This window comes from Thamnophis sirtalis, unplaced genomic scaffold (assembly GCF_051295495.1).
Source record: "Thamnophis sirtalis isolate CommonGarterSnake01/CBP01778 unplaced genomic scaffold, rThaSir2_p1.2 scaffold_8, whole genome shotgun sequence".
Lineage (NCBI taxonomy): Eukaryota > Metazoa > Chordata > Lepidosauria > Squamata > Natricidae > Thamnophis > Thamnophis sirtalis.
Window position 1 is genome coordinate 9,142,055 of NW_028261388.1, and position 20,951 is coordinate 9,163,005.

Below are 20,951 nucleotides of genomic sequence, written 5' to 3' on the forward strand. Positions count from 1 at the left end.
CTAAACTTCATCTGTTGTGATCACAGGGCGAATGGAAGGATAGGTACTGACAGTTGAGACTGGATGGTGGGGGAAAGGAAGGATGGATATATTCTGACCGGATTGTGGTGGGGGGAATGGAAGGATTGTATTTCTTTGTAGTCATCTGGTCATTAACACTCTCTTGCCCTCAGGGTCACCTGAATCAGAGAGCAATTGGTTGTGGAATTTTCTTGGAATTGCTGCGTTGAAGACTGAAGACAGGCAGTGTGTTATCCCTCTCCCTCTATTGAGAGAGGGTTGCTTAATCTATCTATCTATCTATCTATCTATCTATCTATCTATCTATCTATCTATCTATCTATCTATCTATCTATCAAAGCCAAATACCATCACTCATCACGAAATCTCCAGAATTGTAAAGACTACAAACTTCAAATTCGGCATGCATGTTCTTCTTGGCTTCTAGGTGCTTGCAAAGAAAGGGTTTTTCAAAATGACCATCAGATCAACAGTATTTCTTATACAATATTATATTAACACACGTCGATGCTAAGGAGTTATACGCTCTACTCCCCCTCCCCACCTGAAAGGGACTCTGTTCCAACTGCCAGTTGCCTTATATTAACACGCTCTGATGCAACCCCTTCCCTAGACCAGGCATGGGTGTGTGGCCAGCGCGTGACTCATCTGGCCTGCAGGCTGGGAGTTTAGACATTTTACTCCCCCTCGCCACCTGAAAAGAACTCTGTTCCAACTACCATTTGCCTTATATTAACACACTCTGATGCTAAGGAGTTATACATTCTACATTAATTTTCAAGCTTTAGGTGTCAATGTATCAAGCCCGATTGTAACTATTCATTAATTTTCAAGTTTTAAGGGTCAATTTATCAAGCCCGATCACATAGTTTTATGTGGCACATTTTCTATCCAAAATGTGGACTTTGCTGTCTTCAAAAGGAGTGGCCTTTGTCTTTCAAATGTAGATGGACCACTGAATCTTGTCCTGTTGGATTTGATTTCCTATGTTGTGCCATGTGCTCGTCCCATCGGGTTTTTCCTTTTCATCATTCACAAAAACAAGAACTTCAGTTGTCCCATGAAGTTAAGATTATATTCTGACCATTCCTACCAACAAACTATATCACACTAGCTTTCAATTTCTCCTCCTCCTTTTTAAAAAAGTATGTTCATTCTCATTTTCCAAGATGGATAAAATACAAAATAGAAAATCTAACAAATGAAGGCAAATAGATATGTCTCAGGATAATGTTTCAGGATCCAATCTGGGTCGGTCACCGGGACCAGAGGTTTTGTCTTCTGAACTTTTGGATGCATGATGGAGCCTCATCTTCAGCAACGAAGAGGATTAGGGGACTGGAGGCTCAAACCTATGAAGAACGGTTGCAGGAACTGGGTATGTTTAGTTTAATGAAAAGAAGGACCAGGGGAGACATGATAACCATGTTCCAATATCTCAGGGGCTTCCACAAAGAAGAGAATAGACCGCCTCCTGCCGATCACCTCCCATAGACCGATTAGATCACACAGGTTAGGTCTCCTCCGGATCCCATCTGCCAGCCAATGTCAGCTGGCGACTCCCCGGGGGAGAGCCTTTTCTGTCGCAGCTCCAGCCCTCTGGAACGATCTCCCCGTGGAGATCCGGACCCTTACTACCCTCCCGGCCTTCCGCAAAGCCGTTAAGTCCTGGCTGCTCCAACAGGCCGGGGGGCTCTCGAAATATCCAGCCCCTCGGAAATTGTGACTGTTGTATATTTTAATATGTTGTTTTGTCTATTATCCCCCTCCCTTGTTTTATTGTAAGCCGCCCGGAGTCCTTCGGGAGTGGGCGGCATACAAAGTCAATAAAACTAAACTAACTAAACTAAACAAAGCATTTAAGGGTAGGACAAGAAGCAATGGGTGGAAACTAATCAAGGAGAGAAGCAACCTAGAACTAAGGAGAAATTTCCTGACGGTGAGAACAATTAATCAGTGAAATAACTTGCCTCCATAAGTTGTGAATGTTCATGGAACTCCTCTGTGTGCTTTGGGCTGCTTTGTGTGTGGAAACTCACATCGAACAGTAACAATAGAGGGGAAAATGTTTTCTTTTGTGTATGTACAAAAGAAAGGGGAAAAGAGACACCTCCCTCCCAAATGTCAAAAATATCTAAATTGAATATAAAGAATCCACTACGGCTGGGTGCCGAAAGATTTTTTAAAAAATGTGGTAGCTTCTCCTCCCTTTACATGACAGGTCTATAGATAATTATAAGCTTTCCCATTCTAATTTGACAAATATATTGTATTAAATAAAGAAGTATTCCAGATGAGAGAGCCTATCATAATATAAACATGAAGAAATAGAAGGAGGAAAATAAAAGCTGGGGATTTTTACCAGAAACTTACAGTAAAGAAATTATATATTTGATAATTCACATAATAACTGCAGCTAGGATTGTATTTGCATAAAATTGGAAAAATGAAGAGATCCCTATGGATGAGAATGTGATTAGGAAAACATTAGAATGTGCAGAAATGAAGAGGTTAACACTCGAAATTAAAGAGAAGGAACAATCTGATTATTATAACATATAGGAATTATTTTATCAATGGTTAGAGAATAAATATGAAAAGTGGAAAAAAAGCTGAAAAGTGAAATAGAGAAAATGTTTTTAACAAAGTTAAGTATGAAGAGAATTGTTATAGTGTTAGGTATGGTTTATAGTAGTATTAAGTTAAGAATAGATTAAATGATAAATATGGCTGTAAATTGTAATTGTTATTGTATAAAATATTTACACAAAATATTTGTACCAAGAGGACACACTGTTTAATGGAAGATGATGTTCGAATCAAAATAATATACAATATGTTTGTGTGTGTGTGTGTGTGTGTGTATGTGTATGCGTGTGTATGTATGTATGTATGTATGTATGTATGTATGTATATATGTATGTATGTGTATGAAGGTAGAAAAAACTTCAAGAGACAAGAAGAGTGAGATATGAAATCCCTACGGTGGTGACCCTTGACTCTATTCCTGTTTTCCATGCCACAAAACATCTTTTTATTCCTTGGCTAAATGACTTAAAGAATGTCTATCACTGAAGAATCAGAAACCCAGCCTGCTTTTTTTAAAGCTGTTGGAAAAAATGCCCATCTGGGTTCAGTTCCAAGTGGGGAGAAAGATACTGGAAATATGGAGGCTGCTTTTGAAAGATGGTTTTAATGGTAGACAGGACCACATGGTTTGAGGTCCTGGAGGGGCGGGGGGAGGAAGGGAAGAGATGCTGAGAGTGCCTGGGTTTTATACCCTCTCTGAGGTTTTGAATTTGAGCTTGTATTCTGATTGGTAGTCAGATTCCCACGAGACCATGCCAGGGTAACTTTGTAGGTTGTGTTTTTGGGTCAGAAGCGTGGTTGAGCCTTGCTGGGTGATGATGTAATGAAAGGGCTTTGGGATTCCTATTATGGCTCTGCCTGAAGGAGGTAGATCTTTGTTATGTAGAATAGACTGGCTCGGGCCTTAATGGCCCATTGACAAAGGTGGTGTTGGGGTGTGTGTGACTTTCTGCCTTCCTTCTAGGGGAAATATTCTGCCCTTTTAATATTTCCTAAAATATTTCAGTTTTCTAGGAGAGGGCTGGGTGCTAACTTCCGACAACGTGATTTTATATTTTACAACAGCTTATTCCTATTATCCCTGTTTCTTTAAAAAAAAATTGTATCCCCCATCCTGTGCCATTTTGTGCGGGAGGCTGAATAAATCAACTCAAGACAAACAGTACATGAAGACATGAATACTTACATAGCAGTAAAAAGCACCAACAAGAAGGGGGGGATGCAAAAGAAACAGACGTACTATCTTACTCGTGTCTCTTTCTAATTAAAAATAATAAGCACAATGGCTTTGAAAAAGGATGGCCCACAGAATGCATCTTAATTGAAATTAAGTGAAACGCTGAGCAGCAGATGATGTTGCAATATGCAAAACTTTCTCAAAGTATTCATCCTCAAAATTAAGTGTGCATGCACTGTGCAATTAATTACACTAGTCATTTAACCGCAATTGGAGTCGCTCCAGCAACTCTTGACGTGTATAATCATAATAATCAGCCTGTTGGTGGAGGATAAATAGCGTCCTTTTAGATTCCTTTCAAAGGTGGGATACATTTTTGATCTGTTGGGGTTCGAACCGTCTTACTTGGCTAGTTCCTTGTTGATTATGTTCTCTGTAGACAAATCTTGGATTAAGTGAATTCACCTGATGTTACCTGATAAAAAACCAGGCAAGGTTTATTGGGACTTCACTTTTGTGTATTTTGTTAAAGTAGTCAGGCCATGTCAATTGAATAACAAGGAACAAAATATAGATTGAAGAATTAGTGGCTTAAAGTTTGATCAAAGATTGCTCCTTGTGCTCCTTGGGATATTCTGCTTCTAATTTAATTATTCCAAAGAGCTAGAAAAAAGGTCAATCTTCTGAAGTATGTCAAACATTAAATCTATCTCCTTCTCTTCCCTTCTTTCTCCTTTCCTTTCCCTTCATCTCCTCTCCTTTCTTCTCTCTTCCTTCTTTCTCCTTGCCTCTCCTTTTCTTCCTTTCTCTCCTTTTCTTCTTTCTCCTCTCCTATTCCTTCCTTCCTCCCTTCCTTCTCCTCTCCTCTCTTCTCCTCTCCCTCCCTTCCTCTTCTTCTTTCTCCTGTCCCTTCTCTCTCTTCCTTCTTTCTCCTCTCCTCCCTTCCTCTCCTTCTTTCTCCTGTCCCCTCCCTTTCCTTCCTTCCTTCCTTCCTTCCATGCATCCATCCCTCCTTTCCCCCTTCCTTCTCTCCTCTCCCTTTTTTCTCCTGTTCTCTCTTCTCCTCTCCTCCCTCCCCCCTTCCCTTCTTCCCTCCCCCTTCTTCTTCCCCTCCCCTGTCCCACCTGCCTCCCTGCCTACTTACATAAAACTGTCTATCAAAATCTTGCAAGTCTCCAAATGCTCTCATCAAAGATGAGAATGCTGGAAACTTAGACATTCTCTTTTGAAATCTTGCAAGGTAAGACAAAGCATGAGATTTATGGCATTTAAAAAATCCTTCCGTTGTACTGAATTTTATGACCATAACTCAGTTAGGAATTGTGAAAGCCAATGGGTGGTGCTTTGACGATAACTAAAGATGTCAATTTTATACTGGGTTGTCCCATTCATAAAGACATTTCTGATATAAGTTCTCTGCGATCCAATTATAAAACATTTATTAAAAAAAAAACAATGAAGGAGGAATGAAACAATAGTCAACAACTGAATGGCAGGCTGAGAATCATCAAAATTTTGCTAACTATAATATTATATTAAAATATGTTAAAATGAAATTATATGTACCATTTAAATTAGAGGAACTGTTTCTATCTTGGCTACTTCCATCAATGAAATGACTGATGGAAGCTAAAATTACTCAATTTCCATCAGGCTTCCTTGATGGAATTGAATTTTGGTTGGTTGGTTTAGTTGGTTGGTTGGTTGGTTTAATTTATTTGTATGCCGCCCTTTTCCCTGAAGGGACTCAGGGCGGCTCACAACTCAAAAGGGAGGGGAAATACAAACAGAGTAACAAAAAACATAAAAAACCATACATAGTTAAAAGCACAACAATCATACCATTCAAAGTGGGGCTGCAAGTCTTTAGCCCCAGGCCTGTCGGAACAGCCAGGTTTTAAGGGCTATGCGGAAGGCCTGGAGGGTGGTGAGGGTACGAATCTCCACGGGGAGTTCGTTCCAGAGGGTCGGAGCAGCCACAGAGAAGGTTCTCCTCCGGGTAGTCACCAGTCGACACTGGCCGGCTGATGGAATTCGGAGGAGGCCTAGTCTGTGGGATCTAATTGGTCTAGTGGAGGTAATTGGCAGTAGGCGGTCTCTCAAGTACCCAGATCCAATACCATGAAGGGCTTTGTAGGTGACAACTAGCACCTTGAAGCGTACCCGGAGATCAACAGGCAGCCAGTGCAGCTCGCAGAGGATAGGTGTTACGTGGGTGAACCGAGGCACACCCACGATCGCTCGCGCGGCTGCATTCTGGACAAGCTGAAGTCGCTGAATACTCTTCAAGGGCTGCCCCATGTAGAGCATGTTGCAGTAATCCAGTCTAGAGGTCACAAGGGCACGAGTGACTGTTGTTAGAGCCTCCCGGTTCAGGTAGGGACGCAACTGGTGCACCAGGCGAACCTGGGCAAATGCCCCCCTGGTCACAGCTGACAAATGGTGTTCAAAAGTCAGCTGTGGGTCCAGGAGGACTCCCAAGTTGCGGACCCTGTCTGAGGGGCGTACTGTTTGACCCCTCAGCCTGAGAGGTGGAACACTTGGCCAATTAGTAGGAGGGAAGCACAGCAGCCACTCGGTCTTATCTGGATTGAGTACAAGCTTGTTAACCCCCATCCAGTCCCTAACAGCCTCGAGGCCCTGGCACATCACGTCAATCGCTTCATTGAGTTGGCACGGGGCGGACAGATACAGCTGTGTATCGTCCGCATACTGGTGGTATTTTATCCCGTGCTGTCGAATGATCTCACCCAGCGGTTTCATGTAGATATTAAAGAGGAGGGGGGACATAATCCAGAATTGAAGATAGGATCTCCCATCTTTCAAGATTTTTCAATAGAACACAGATGAGAAAAACTCCATACAAATTTCATTGTATGATTCAAACATTGGTGTGTTAAAAAATGATATTGTCATGATTCCAAGAATTACACTCAATTTATCAAAAAGTTAAGACGTACTTCTTCAGCATAGTTCCTCATTCATTCATTCATTCATTCATTCATTCAATTTTTATTGCCACCCAATTCAGTCAAGTGTTTGTTCTCACTATACATAAAGCACAAGGACAACCCAGGGGTGAAATGCAGCAGGTTCTTACAGGTTCTGGGGAACCGGTAGTGGAAATTTTGAGTAGTTCGGAGAACTGGCAAATACCACCTCTGGTGGGGTGGGAATGGAGATTTTGCAATATTCTTCCCCCAGGAGTGGGGAGGAAATGGGGATTTTGCAGTATCCTCCCCCTGCCATGCCCACCAAGCCATGCCCACAGAACCGGTAGTAAAAAAAAAATTGAATTTCACCACTGGGACAACCCATGGGAAATGTGCTGATTTCTCTGGAGAAATTGATATCCCAGCAGAGTCAGCTGTCTGTTGCTTTAAAGCCAAGGGGAAAAAAAGAAAGGAAAACATTTACAGTATTCCTAAAGAATGGCACATCGGCCCCAAAATGCCCTTGTGAAATGAAAAACATCTATATTTCCTTGGCCACACATCATCTTTAATAAAATGGCCATTCTATTTTTCTGTTTAGGTAAGGAAATACCTCTGAAAGGAAGACCCAATGGGTCACAGGTTGTCCAGTAATGCAATATAACCTGACACGGCATTTATCACGAATGCTCTAGGTAACTACAGAATCTATAGGCTTAAAAACAAGAACAGTTCCAGGATGATGGTTATTATCCTTCAGGGCAAAGCCATTGAGCCAAAATAGGAAATTGTCCTTCATTGCATCACCCAGCAAGACTCAACCAAGCCTGGGACACAAACGACCTCAGCTATGATTGCATAGCCACAAGGGAATCTGACAGCAGCCAATAGGATACATTTCTTGCACAGGAACAGGAAGCTCAAAGGCAAAGCACAAGAGAGGGTGTATATATGTGTGTGTGTCTTTCTCCCCACTTGGAATTGAACCCAGATGGACATTTCTTCCAACAATTGTAAGCCATCAAGATCCCAGTTAACAACCAAAAGCCACACACAGCCAGGCACTACATAAATACTACTCACAGAACAGCCCAGTCCCCTCAAGATGGGCTCCATCACGAGTCCAAAAGTCTGGAAGAGTAAATCTCTGGTCATGATGACCGACTCAGATGGAATTCTGCAAGGTAAGCTCTTTTTCTAATATAAATTAAAGGTAAAGGTTACCACGCACATATGTGCTAATTCTTCCTGACTCTAGGGGGCGGTGCTCATCTCTGTTCAAAGCCAAAGAGCCAGCGCTGTCCGAAGATGTCTCTGGGGTCATGTGGCCGGCATGACTAAATACAGAAGGCGCACAGAACGCTGTTACCTTCCCACCAAAGGTGGTTCCTATTTTTCTACTTGCATTTTTACATGCTTTCGAACTGCTAAGTTGGCAGAAACTGGGAAAAGTAACGGGAGCTCACTCCGTTATGCGGCACTAGGGATTCGAACCGCCGAACTGCCGACCTTTCTGATCGACAAGCTCAGCGTCTTAGCCACTGAGCCACCACATCCTTTCAAATAAATTCGACCTGGATATCATGAACCATTTGGGCCACAATCGGACAATGATTGGCTTTCAATCACATAAAGATGTAAGAGTCAGAAAACTTACTGATGCAGGTCTTGTTGAATTTGGGGTTCTCCTGTGGGGACCCCTTCAGTCGGCACTGGAACCGGTGCTGCCAAAATTCCTGAAACCATGGGTTTCGCTGGTTGGTTTCTGGCTGAAGCTTCAGGTAGTAATCATCAAACCATTTCACACCTGGAGACTGGAGCTTGATTGTTATTCCACCGGCAGCTTCGCGCTGGTAGCCATCTGTCACATCATACCTGTCGGCCCAGCCATCACTGCAGAGATTTAAAAAAAATAATAATAATATAAGGAGAAATGTTTCTGTTTATGGAGAAGGCCTCCTTTGAACCATGAAAGGGAATTGCTGACATATTCTTGGCAATAACCAGGGGATCTGAAGTTAACAAGGGCTACGGAGCAGACAAAGAAGGCATAGAAGACGCATTCTATTCTTCTTAAGCCTAACAAATCCTTCAATTTGTTCTTATATACCTCCCCATTGGCACAGGCAATACTTTTTATGGATAAACTAGTCAATAATCCAGCGTTGCCCGGGTTTTTATTTATAGGGGGGAAATGTCCGGACCAAACGTAATTTCTAATGTTGGATTTTCCCTCTTACCAGAGGGAACCCCTTTGTGGAGTACTGTGGAGCCATTACCATGGCAACTCCATTGTACAGTAGAAGCCACTTTACGACAGTACAGTAGAAGTCATTTTAAGGCACAACAGGCTGTATGTTAACAGAACACACAACCTGAGGGATGTTAGGGGTATGTTACCCCCCACAGTATTTGTTTCCAGAGAGTAAGTCATCTGTGTACCAAGTTTGTTTTAAATTACTCGAGGTGTTACAGAGTTATGCTGGAATATACACACACATAGCCAGTTTATATATATATCCGTATGTATATATGTATATATGTATGTATGTATATATTTATATATGTATATATGTATATATGTATATATGTATATATGTATATACGTACATACGTACATACGTACATACATACATACGTACATACGTACATACATATGTATGTATTGGGGCATACCAGGGGTTGTGACACTAAATATATACCTTCTTCCCTGGCTTCAGCTGATAAGGAGGAGGACCTGTGGCTTAATGGCTAAGACGTCTGCCTAAGATGTAATACAGCACAGGTTCGAATCCCAGTAAGGGTATGGCTAGCTGATGAGAGCTAAATAGCTTGAAATAGATCTATACTAGTCTCCCTTTATTTATTTATCAGCACAAATACAACACAAATATAACAAAGGCAACAGTAAAAATATTGGGTTTCTGTCGTGATGGACTCTTGTGACGAAGAGATTGACAGATAATGAAAGCAGTTAGCTTCCTCCCATAATTGGGGCATACCAGGGGTTGTGACACTAAATATATACCTTCTTCCCTGGCTTCAGCTGATAAGGAGGGGGACCTGTGGCTTAATGGCTAAGATGTCTGCCTAAGATGTAATACAGCACAGGTTCGAATCCCAGTAAGGGTCTGGCTAGCTGATGAGAGCTAAATAGCTTGAAATAGATCTATACTAGTCTCCCTTTATTTATTTATCAGCACAAATACAACACACACACACACACACACACACACACACACACACATATCATATAGATAGATAGATAGATAGATAGATAGATAGATAGATAGATATAAATATAGATAGAGATATAAAGATTACTATATGACTCGATTTTAGTGAGCTTCTGCTGAAACTTCTGTGGCCGAACCTTCATTGAAATTCCTGGCTGATTCCCACATAAATCAGACAAATAAAGTAAGAGGGATTACTTCAGCCACCAATGAGAAATCTTGGAATTACTGGAAGACAACTTTGTCCAATAAAGCAACTGGTTTATTGCATGATGAAAATAATGTAACAGAGCAACTATTACTCCAAAGCTCTGATAGTTTATTGGGGCAATCAAAACAAGGGCAGGAAATGAGTTACATCAGCTCCAAATGCCTATGGAGATTTTCATCCAGCTCATGGTTGTCCCAAAGGTACTTTATCAAGTGGCAACTGGACTTATTCTTTGAAGATGTTTCGCTTCTCATCCAAGAAGCTTCTTCAGCTCTGACAGGATAGTGGGAATGGTAGGATTTATAGTCCTTGCAGACAGCTGGTCGTTTGCATTATTTTGGAGAGTAGTTGAGGCCACTTGGAGGTTTATTTCTGTCCTCAGGGTCACTTGAGTACTGCAACCCACCCATTTCCTCCAGACCATTGGTTTGAAAGAGGGGGTCAAAGAGGCCATCTTAAGAGCGAACAGCCCCCTCTCAACAGAGCAGGAGAGACAGGACATCACCTATCTCCAGTTCACAACACAGTCCTTTCAGCAGCTCCAAGAAGGTTTCACACCCACTTGCACTACTCAGGTGATTCTGAGGACACAGACAAACCTCCATAAGGCTATGCATGCAATTATTTTTGACAAAAAAATGGCCTGTTTTTTGTTCGTTTTTGCCCCCCAGGAACACTCTGCAAGCCCCCCAGGCTATTCATGCCTTTGTTTTGAAAAAAAAATGGGCCCGTTTTTGCAAAAAATGGGCCATTTCCGTCATCTTTAACGGATTGATGAGAATTACATTGATTAAATGCTGTGCCAGCAGAAGCAAAGTCTTAGGTGCTGCAGATTGTCAGTGATTTCCTTCTCCAGCACATGTATAAATACACCTGGAAACATCTACCTACTCACTTATTCTTTCTCTCCCTACTACCTACTGTATTTCTCTCTCTCTCTCTTTCTATTTCTCTCTCTCTATCCCTCTACCTACCTACCTACCTACCTACCTACCTACCTACCTACCTACCTACCTACCTACCTACCTACCTTCCTTCCTTCCTTCCTTCCTTCCTTCCTTCCTTCCTTCCTTCCTACCTACCTACCTACCTAGCTACACACACTTTCTCTCCCTACCTACCTACTGTATTTCTCTAGCTCTCTAACTCTCTAGCTCTATTTCTCTCTCTATCCTTTTTATCTACCTACCTAACTACTCTCTCTCTCTCCCTACCTACTACTGTATTTCTTCCTCTCCCTCTATCTACCTACCTACTTCTTTTTTAAATTTGCCTCTTCAAAACCTTGGTGCGTCTTATACTCCGGTGCGTCTTATACTCCGAAAAATACGGTATAAGCTGAGCCTATTTGTGAAATCTATACTGATCCCTATACAACGTTTTGCAAGACTATTTGATCAAGCTGGTGAAAATTGTGATTTTTTTAGAGCAACCCAACTGGCATAGATAGGATCAAGGAGGACTACCTTATACAGAATGCAAATAAGAAACTCAAGATGAGGATGACCATGAAGATGAAGATGGAGTTGATGAGTGAAGGCCAGGATGAGGATGATTACTACAGCTTGTTCCGGTTGCGTACGCTGATTCTTCCGGGGATCACTGTAGTACAAAAAAATAGCGTTTCAACACAAACACTGTTCAAAATCATACCATAATGAGGCTCCATATGGGTAGAGTCACCACTTCTAGTAAGGCAACCTGGCCCCAATCTGGCAACCTTGAGATGTATTGGGAAAGTTAGGATGGGAAAATTAAGGTTAGCAATTCCAAGGGTGGGATTGAAAATTTTTAGCAACCACTTGTCCGTCCAGGTGCTGGGGGCATGGCCTAGTCAGCTTACTGCAGCAGGGTGGGGCTGTGTTCATTTTACCCTCCCCAGGCTCTGGAGGCTTTATTTCAGCCTCCGGGAGGGCAAAAATGGCTTCCCCATGGCTCCGGAGGCCCTCCGGTGGCCGGAAATTGACCCATTTCCGGACTTCTGGTACTTCCAGTACAGTGGTGGGATTCAAATAATTTAACAACCGGTTCTCTGCCCTAATGACCAGCTGGGTAGGCCTTGCTCAGTGGTCATGTGACCGGGTGGGCGTGGCCAACTCAACGTCACTCATGTCGATGGACCCTCTGCCTTAGCTGTTACAATGTAATAAGGGTTAACTCTAAGACAGAAACTGCCTTAGAGGGGCAATTTCTGTAATCAGAGCAATAAATATTAGGCTAGAAACAATACCAGAATGTTTCTTTCCTGCCTTCCTTACAGGACTAGGCCTGTAAAGTGGAAAAAAAACAAAATGAGATTTCTTCCCACAACCGGTTCTCCCGAATAGGTGTGAACTGGCTGAATCCCACCACTGTTCCAGTAGGCCCATTTTTCGACCTCCCAGAGTCTCCGTACAGGCCCTGCACTTACCTGGCATGATGAATGGGCCACGTGGAGACTCCTGGGAGGGGCTGGGCAGTGTGGGTGGGGTCAGCCAGTCCTTGTAACTACCGGGTCAGTGAACAAAATTAAAATTAACATCCGGTTCGCCTGAACTGGTCCAGACCAGTTGAATCCCACCCCTGAGTAATTCTAGCTAAGATTTAGTATATCTGGTAATTCTCAGATTGGGTTAAAAAGATAAAGGTTTCTCCTCTCCAATCGTGTCTGACTCTAGGGGGCAGTGCTGAGCTCTGTTTGTTAGCCGAGGGAGCCAGCATTTTCTGAAGACACTTCCATAGTCATGTGAGCAGCATGACTATCACCATGGAGTATGGAACACTGTTACCTTCCCACCGAAATGGTACCTATTTATCTACTTGCATTTGCATGCTTTTGAACTGCTACGTGGGCAGGAGCTGGAGCAAGTAACAGGAACTCACCCCATCGTGTAGCGCTTGGGTTGCGAACCAGGGTCTTTAATTGCTAAGCCATCACACTCATTCATGAAATTACACTTGAACGGAACCCAAATGGACTCACCAAATTGTCTGTTCTGTTTTGGGGCAGAAAATGAACGAAGAGAGTTGACCTTTTCGGTTCACCGACAAAAGGGCGAACGACAAAAGCGCGCCCGACTAAACCGCGGTGACAAAACCGCAAGTTCTAAAGCGCGCCGACGAATGAGCGCTGAAGCGCGGCGACAACAGCGTGACGACAGAAGCGTGCTGTAAACCTAACCTTAACCCTAACCCTAACCTTAAATTACGCTTCTGTCGGCGCGCTGTTGTCGCCGCGTTGATGACATCGCGTTGATGACGTCGTGGTTTTAGCGCCGCGGTTTTGTCGGCACGCTTTTGTCGTGCGCACATTGTCGGGTCACGGACCTTTTCCTTAGTCTTTTTTCTTTTAAAGGAAGAGGATAAATTCTTCAGTTGTTTCTTGGGAGTGAGGTTCATCATTTAAAGTGGCAATAAATCAATTGTTTTCCCACTGACTCCCCCTCCCCTGTTGCCAGTGTAGTGATAGCAAAAGATCATTTTATTATTATTTATCCTTTTACATATAATCATTTCCATTCTCTCCTGGGCTACAAATAAAGCATCATTCTGGGATATCGTAGGAGTAAATGACTGTCAGAAAAAGATGATGGAGAATAAATAGAGAGCCTCAAGTGGCTTCTTTTGGGAAGGGAAGGAGGAGGAGAAAAATAAACATTTTGGGCATTTTTTAGAAAGGAAAAGGGGGAAAAAAGAATGAGAAAAAAAATCAATTGCAACTCTGTTTTAATTGTGGAAAATGTCAGCTGCAGAGACAAGGAAATTGAAGACAATCACTAATGGAACTGAATATGGATTTTCAATAGATCCTTTGGATAAGATGTTGCATATTAAAATGCTGATAGATTAAAAGATTAATGGATTGACTGACAAGAGAGATATGATTTTTAATGGATGATAGCTAAGCAGTATTTGAATTCAATCAGGACAATGAACTAACATTGTTAACCACAGAATCCTAATAACAATTGCTGGCAGTGATATTGTAAGAATCAAAATGGTGCTAATGACGGAAACATTGAGAACTTTCTTCCCGTGTGTGTATGTGTGTGTGCACGCGTACACAAACACTTCACTTCCTAGCACTTCTTGTAACAATCATTCTAGCTGGTGCACACAAGTCCAAACAACTGGGAAGCATGAGCATATATCGACAAATAACAACATCTGCACAACGATGTCATCATACATCAATTCTGCTACTTGTGTATCTTCATAAGACATCAGGCCATAAGTACCTAATGGCAGAATCTATGTGATAAAGTCATTATCACCCTGGTGGCGCAGTGGTTAGAATGCAGTATTGCAGGCAAACTCTGCCTACAGCCAGGGGTTCGATCCTGACCGGTTCAAGATGGGACTCAGCCTTGCACCGTTCCAAGGTCGGTAAAATGTGGATTGTTGGAGGCAATAGGTTGACTCTGTAAACCGCTTAGAGAGGGCTGTAAAAGCCCCATGAAGCGGTATATAAGTCTAAGTGCTGTTGCTATTGTCACCGTACAACTACCGCAACATTTGATGAGAATTAAACTCATTGTTTTTTTAATCCCTTGCAAGAAATTTCAGAGGCTTACATCATGATTTTATTTTGTCACAGTTAGCTATCAGCCTGTCACAGTTAGCCTCTGGCAACACATCTGGAAACTATTTGTTTGGCGGGAAGAAGAGAAAGATCTGGACTTAGTCCAGAGGATCATTCAATTCGGAGATACCCATCGGATGGACAATCCACAAACTTCCTACACAATTTACTCTATCTTTCAGGATTGTTAGGATTATAAAATGAAAGGGAAGCTGTGTTCATCACTGTGTTATACATCTATTTTTAAAAAGAAGGCCTAGGGGGAAATCACCAGAAAAAAAGATCATGTCACTTTTAATTCACTGCCTCTTGAAGCTCTACTACACATTTTACCAGCATGTTTACTAGCAGATGACAGAGTTATTGTATTTATAAAAAAAAGGACAAGGTTTTCCCCAGATAATTACCTTTGAAATGGGAGAGACGTTTTAGATTTGCTGACTGAAATAAAGACAATGGAAGAAGAGACATTTTCCCCTATTTAATTTTTCTTTTGAGAGAGATAATCTTAAATGTAATGTTGGCCTCTTTATTTAATTGTACAATTTCTACTTTATTTATTTGTTTGATTTTCATTTATTCGCTCATTTCAATTTCCATTTACTTATTGAATATTCATTCATTTTCTATTTCTTTTATTTATGCAATTTCTCTTACTTTATTCCTTTTTTCTTTATTCATTGATTCAATTTCTATTATTTCCTTTCTTTGTTCACCATTTCTTCATCTATTTCTTTTCTGTACTCAATTTCCATTTTTTCTCTACTCAATTTTTATTTATTCATTGATTCAACTTCTATTATTTCCTCCCTTTATTCAATTTCTATTTATTTTCCTTATTCAATTTCCATTTCTTTTCTTTATTCAATTTCCATTTCTTTTCTCCATCCAATTTTTATGTATTCATATATTCAATTTCTGTGGGCGGGTACCTGTCTAAATCAAGCCAAGATGGCAATCTAGCAAAGTTGCTAAGTGCGTGCATGATATAGCTTTTTCCACTGTTACTGTAAAAAATGAGTTAAGTATGAAATGCTTTTTACAGATAATACAGGGAGAGCTCTGTGTACTTTGAGCTGGCTACTTTTCTGCACACTGCTCAAAAATATAGGTAGTTCTTGGCTTACGATCACAATTGAGCCCAAAACTTACGTTCCTGTTCTGTCCCCCCTTCCGGCTCGTTAACAAACGCAGGCAGGCAACTTAAAAGGAAGGCTTTCTTTATCAGTTCTCAGTTCAAACTGGCTTCGAGCCCAGAAATAACATAAACACAAATCTCCGATAAGAATTCAAAACAAAAGCTCTTACAAACGCTGCACTTCTTCCACCGTCTCCACGGATCAGGTTTACATGAAACACCAAAGCACTTATCCAAGTGTAACAAGCATAAATCACGATTAATCTTCAAGCAATGCTGTACCAAAACACGGCACACACGAAGGAACGACGTTGACTCCAGCGACTGGGGCGTGGCAGCATCCGTCCTTTTATCTCCAAACTTCCTCCCACAAGCCCCAGCTGCATACTGAATCTTGTATCTAGAAAAGACTCTCAGCAGAACTCCTGAGTCACAACACGTTCCTAATTGAGAAATTTGTGAAGTGAGTTTTGCTCCATTTTATGATTTTTCTCGCCGCATTTGTTAAATCAATCGCTGCAGTTGTTAAGTCAGTAACACAGTTGTTAAGTGAATCTGGCTTTCCCATATAAGTTTTTCTTTCCCGGGCAAGGTGTTTCCCTGCACAGACTGGCCAAGAGACAGGATGGAGCTGTCAGTGTCCGATAAGACACACAGCCCAGTCTGCCCCATCTCCAACCTCATCTGCTACCCCCAAATTGTGCCCCATCGCAAGACACACATCTTACCAGAGACTGGCAGCTCTGTTGAGTTCCTCACCGTTGTGTCCAGGGAAGCACCTTGTAAAAAAAAAACCTTCTCATGAGTTCGAGAAGTTTGACTGAACTCGCGAGAAGGGTGTTTTTTACATGTTTCCCAATGCTGAGGAATGTGATGGAGCTGGAAAGGTAAGACACACGTCTCGCTTCTCACCTGCCAGTAAATAATAAGACCCCCCCTTATAATAAGGGCAAGGCCATATTTTTGGGGTCAAAAGAAAATAAGATCCTGTCTTATTTTCGGGGAAACATGGTGTGTGTGTGTGTGTGTGTGTGTGTGTGTGTGTTTGTGTGTGTGTATCAGCTAAGCCAGGAAATAGGTATGTATTGTGTCACAACCCCTGGTATGCCCAAATATGGGAGAGAGCATACTGCTTCCCTTTTCTGTCTATCGGCTCACTCTGGGAGCCATCCAGGCAGAAAGCCATTTTTTTAATGTTGCCTTGTTACATTTGTGTTGCATTTGTGCTGATAAATAAATAAAGGGGAGCCTGTGGCTTAGTGGCTAATATAACTGCCTAATATGTAATACAGCCCAGGTTCAATTCCCAGTAAGGGTATGGCTAGCTGATGAGAGCTAAATAGCTTGAAATAGATCTATACTAGTCTCCCTTTATTTATTTATCAGCACAAATGCAACACAAATGTAACAAAGGGAACATAAAACAAAATGGCTTTCTGCCTGGATAGCTCCCAGAGTGAGCCGATAGACAGAAAAGGGAAGCAGTATGCTTCCTCCCATATTTGGGTATACCAGGGGTTGTGACACAATACACACACACACACAGACACACACACATTCTTGTAAGCTGCCTTGAGTTGCCATGTGTGAATAGGCGGCAATATAAATTATTAAGTAAGTAAGTAAGTAAGTAAGTAAGTAAGTAAATAAATAAATAAATAAATAAATAAATAAATGGCAGTTTCAGAGGGAACCAGGATCTCAAATGTATCCCAGATATTCCGTTCTAAGTATTCCATTAATACACCCACGATAGCAATAGCACTTAGATTTATATACTGCCCCACAGTGTGTTTTACATCACTCTATGATCAGTTTACAGTGTCTGCCTATTTTCCCCAACAATCTGGGTCCTCCTTTTACTGACCTCGGAAGGTTAGAAGGTTGAACCAACCTTCAGCCGGTCAGAGTCGAACTCCTGCCTGTAGGCAGAGTTAGCTTGCAATACTGCATTCTAACCACTGCGCCACCACAGCTCTATAACAGAAGGGGACTCAGGGAATCTCCCAACTAAACTGAAAGTTCTTCCTTCTTTGTAATATATGGTGGTTAACCAAGATGGGGGGGAAAATATAAAAGGAAAGAAGAGTCTCATTAACGCTGGCCTGCTAAATAGCCTGGAAGTCTCCTGCAAATGGAATCCATGATTCCCACTTAAATTGTTCCAAAATAGAAGTGTCGTAACTCCTTCACACCCCGGAAAACCCAATTTGTTTCATTTCCCACACAACATGTCCATAACTGTATCTCTGGCGCTATTCTTCTTAGCACTGATTATGGTTATATCTACTCGAGTGATGAAACTGTCTGCCAGGAAGCTGGAGGAGATGGGAGAAGAGTGTGTGAACATTTCATTGGTTTTGTTGTTGCTGCTGTTGTTATTGTTGGCTTGAAGATTTACAGCAGCTGCCATCTGTGGAATGATTTTTCTATTAGATAGCCAAATATAATTCTGATAGATGAAATTTGAGGATGTTGGGCAATTCGTTCTTGAGTATTTACTATAATAAAGAGATTCCAGAGACAGCCCCTGAATTAGAACAGGATGAGTAGCATGAAAGAAGTGGGCCATTTAACCAATGGACCTGTTTTGTTGACGGCCTCAAAGAGACATGGGAGGCTGACTCTGGAACAAAGGAATATGTAAAAAAAATGGAATTAACAGCTTTTCTTGTTATAGCAGTCAACTGTTCTGCATTGAAAATGTAGCAGAACATATCTTTCTGTTCTGACCCCCAGTTCACAGACTCCCACAGATAAGAGATACAATACACACAAGAGCTTCTCCAGATTGGTATGAACGGTTGTGTCCTGCAAAAGGTCTCCTCCCAAAGTCTCTTCTTATATACTCTCTTGGGAGGAACCAAGCCACAACCACCTGGGCTTGATTATCTCTTATGAGTCTGTCTCCATAACTGCTGCCTCAGTTTCTCCGCCCCTTTTTGCCTGGCATCGGGGACAAACTCCCCTTGATCTTTACCACTGCTCCATGCTTCAGGTGCCTCCTGGTGGCCAACCAGCCTCTCTGGTCCCTGCTCGGAGTCTGAACCCTGCCCAGGGTCCTCCACATCCTCCAGAGGTGACTCATACGGTCCCTCGCTATCGGAGTCCATCGGCAGCTCCAACGGCTCCTGCTGGGCCACAATATCTTTCTATCCACTATCAATGTCAGAACAGGAATATGGCCTATATCTGTGTTGGCAAACCTATGGCACGTGTGCCCAAAGTGGCACACGGAGCATGTTGCCTGGCTTCATTGTCAGAACAATTCATCACCAGAAGTTGTTCCCATCCCTGGGAGTTTTTAAGACGAGATTGGACAACCATTTATCCAGGTTGATATAATGTCTCCTTCCTGAACAGAAGGTCAGATTAGAAGTCCTCCAAGGTCCCTTCCTCTCCTATTCATCAATATTCTATGCATTTTAATCCCCTTTCCCTGGCAATAAACCAAAATAAGGAGGCTTTGCGAGACTCTACCATTTGTGGTTGTGTGTTGCTTTTGGAGACTTGACAGCAGTGGATTCAGTAAACCATGTGTGATGTAAATCCAGCCTCTGGGAAGAAGGAGAGCAAACTGGGGACCAAAACCCCAGAGCATCTGAAGGAAAACTTGAGTCCTGAATCGGGGTATTTCCTTTCGGAAGTAAGCACACAACATCTGATGTGTGAGCTCATGCGCAATCAACGCATTCTAAATGCTCTGCAGAAATGCAACATTAGCTCCCTGCGTTTGACTCAGATTCAGCCAGACAATAGGATCATCAAAATTCAATTTGGCAAGTCTCTACAGGAGGGGAGGGGAAAAAATGGGTTGCCAGCATGGATTTGTTAAGAGAAGTCCTTGCCAGAACCATTTAGTTTCTTTTCTTGACAGCAGTTGAATGTTACAGTCGGGGAAAGCAACGGGGAAGAGGTTAGGTGATCGTGTGCCTTAGTCTGTTAAGTAGCATCAGTGCAAAAGGCTTCTTCAGAATAACGGAATAGCAGAGTTGGAAGGGAATTTGGAAGCCCTCTAGTCCAATCCCCTGCTCCAGCAGAAGACAAATGGAAGTCCATTCTCGTCTTCAAAACCACCAGTGTTGGAGTACCTAAAATTTCTGGAAGCAAGGCATTCCACTGATGGATCGTTCTCACTGTTGGGAAATTTCTTCTTAGTTTTAGGTCAGATCTCTCTTCAATAAATTTCCATCCGTTACTTCTTGTCCTGCCCTCAAGATGTTTTGGAGAATAGGTTGCCCCCTCTTCTTTGGGACAGCCCCATAAATATTGGAAGACTGCTATCATGTCACCCCTGCTGCTTCTCTTCATTATACTAGACATATCCAGTTCTCGCAACTGTCCATTATATATTCTAGCCGTACCCCTCTAATCATCTCTGTTCTTCTCTGCAGTCATTACTCTGTTGCTCAGATTCGATAGAAGTGTTGGACAGAATCCTTACCCTGAATTTGGGCTAGGCATCTATCTTCTAGAAGATGGAGTGGTGCGGTGGCCTAGAGGTGGCACTGTCATCTCACAATCAGAAGGCTGTGAATTCGATCCTAGATAGAGGCAGATATTTCTCTCTCTGGGCACAAAGAGAATAAATCTGCTGAACAAAACTCTGCATTGGCGACTGGAAGGGCATCTGGCCATTAAACACTCAACTCCATTCAGTTGTCTTGAGTTCACCCCATTGCAAGGGATTATGGGGTCATTAAAAGACAAAATGGCTGTGTCCAATCTCTTCTTAAAACCCTCTAGTTTTGGAGCATCCGCTACTTCTAGAGGAAAGTCATTTCACTGGTTAATTTTCCTAACATAACATCAGGTCTCTGTCCATAAGAGTGCAGGACTAGGAACAGCTAAGATCCTAGGCAGATCCTCCAACTCTCCATGCCATTGGAAGAGGAACTGTCACTGAGGTTAGACACAAACCACCCATAAGGGTGAGAAGGGATCCGTTTTCAAATATCTTTCATATACAATTTTTAAATTGTTGTGAGTCTTGCATTTGAGATAGGTAGCTGTTGTGGTCCAGCAGGAGCCATTGGAGTTGCCACCAGACTCCAACAGCGAGGGGCCCTATGAGTCGGCTTTGGA

General features: G+C 42.2%; 1 protein-coding gene across 2 annotated transcripts in view; it reads right to left on the reverse strand.

Annotated features, from left to right (window-relative positions):
• Positions 1–20,951, reverse strand: part of GRM5 (glutamate metabotropic receptor 5) — a 272,063-nt gene that overhangs the window by 78,226 nt on the left and 172,886 nt on the right. For both annotated transcript variants that reach the window (XM_087721072.1, XM_087721071.1), the window contains exon 4: positions 8,378–8,613. In XM_087721072.1, the coding sequence (XP_087577198.1) occupies positions 8,378–8,613 (236 nt within the window). The remainder of the gene's footprint in view (positions 1–8,377; positions 8,614–20,951) is intronic.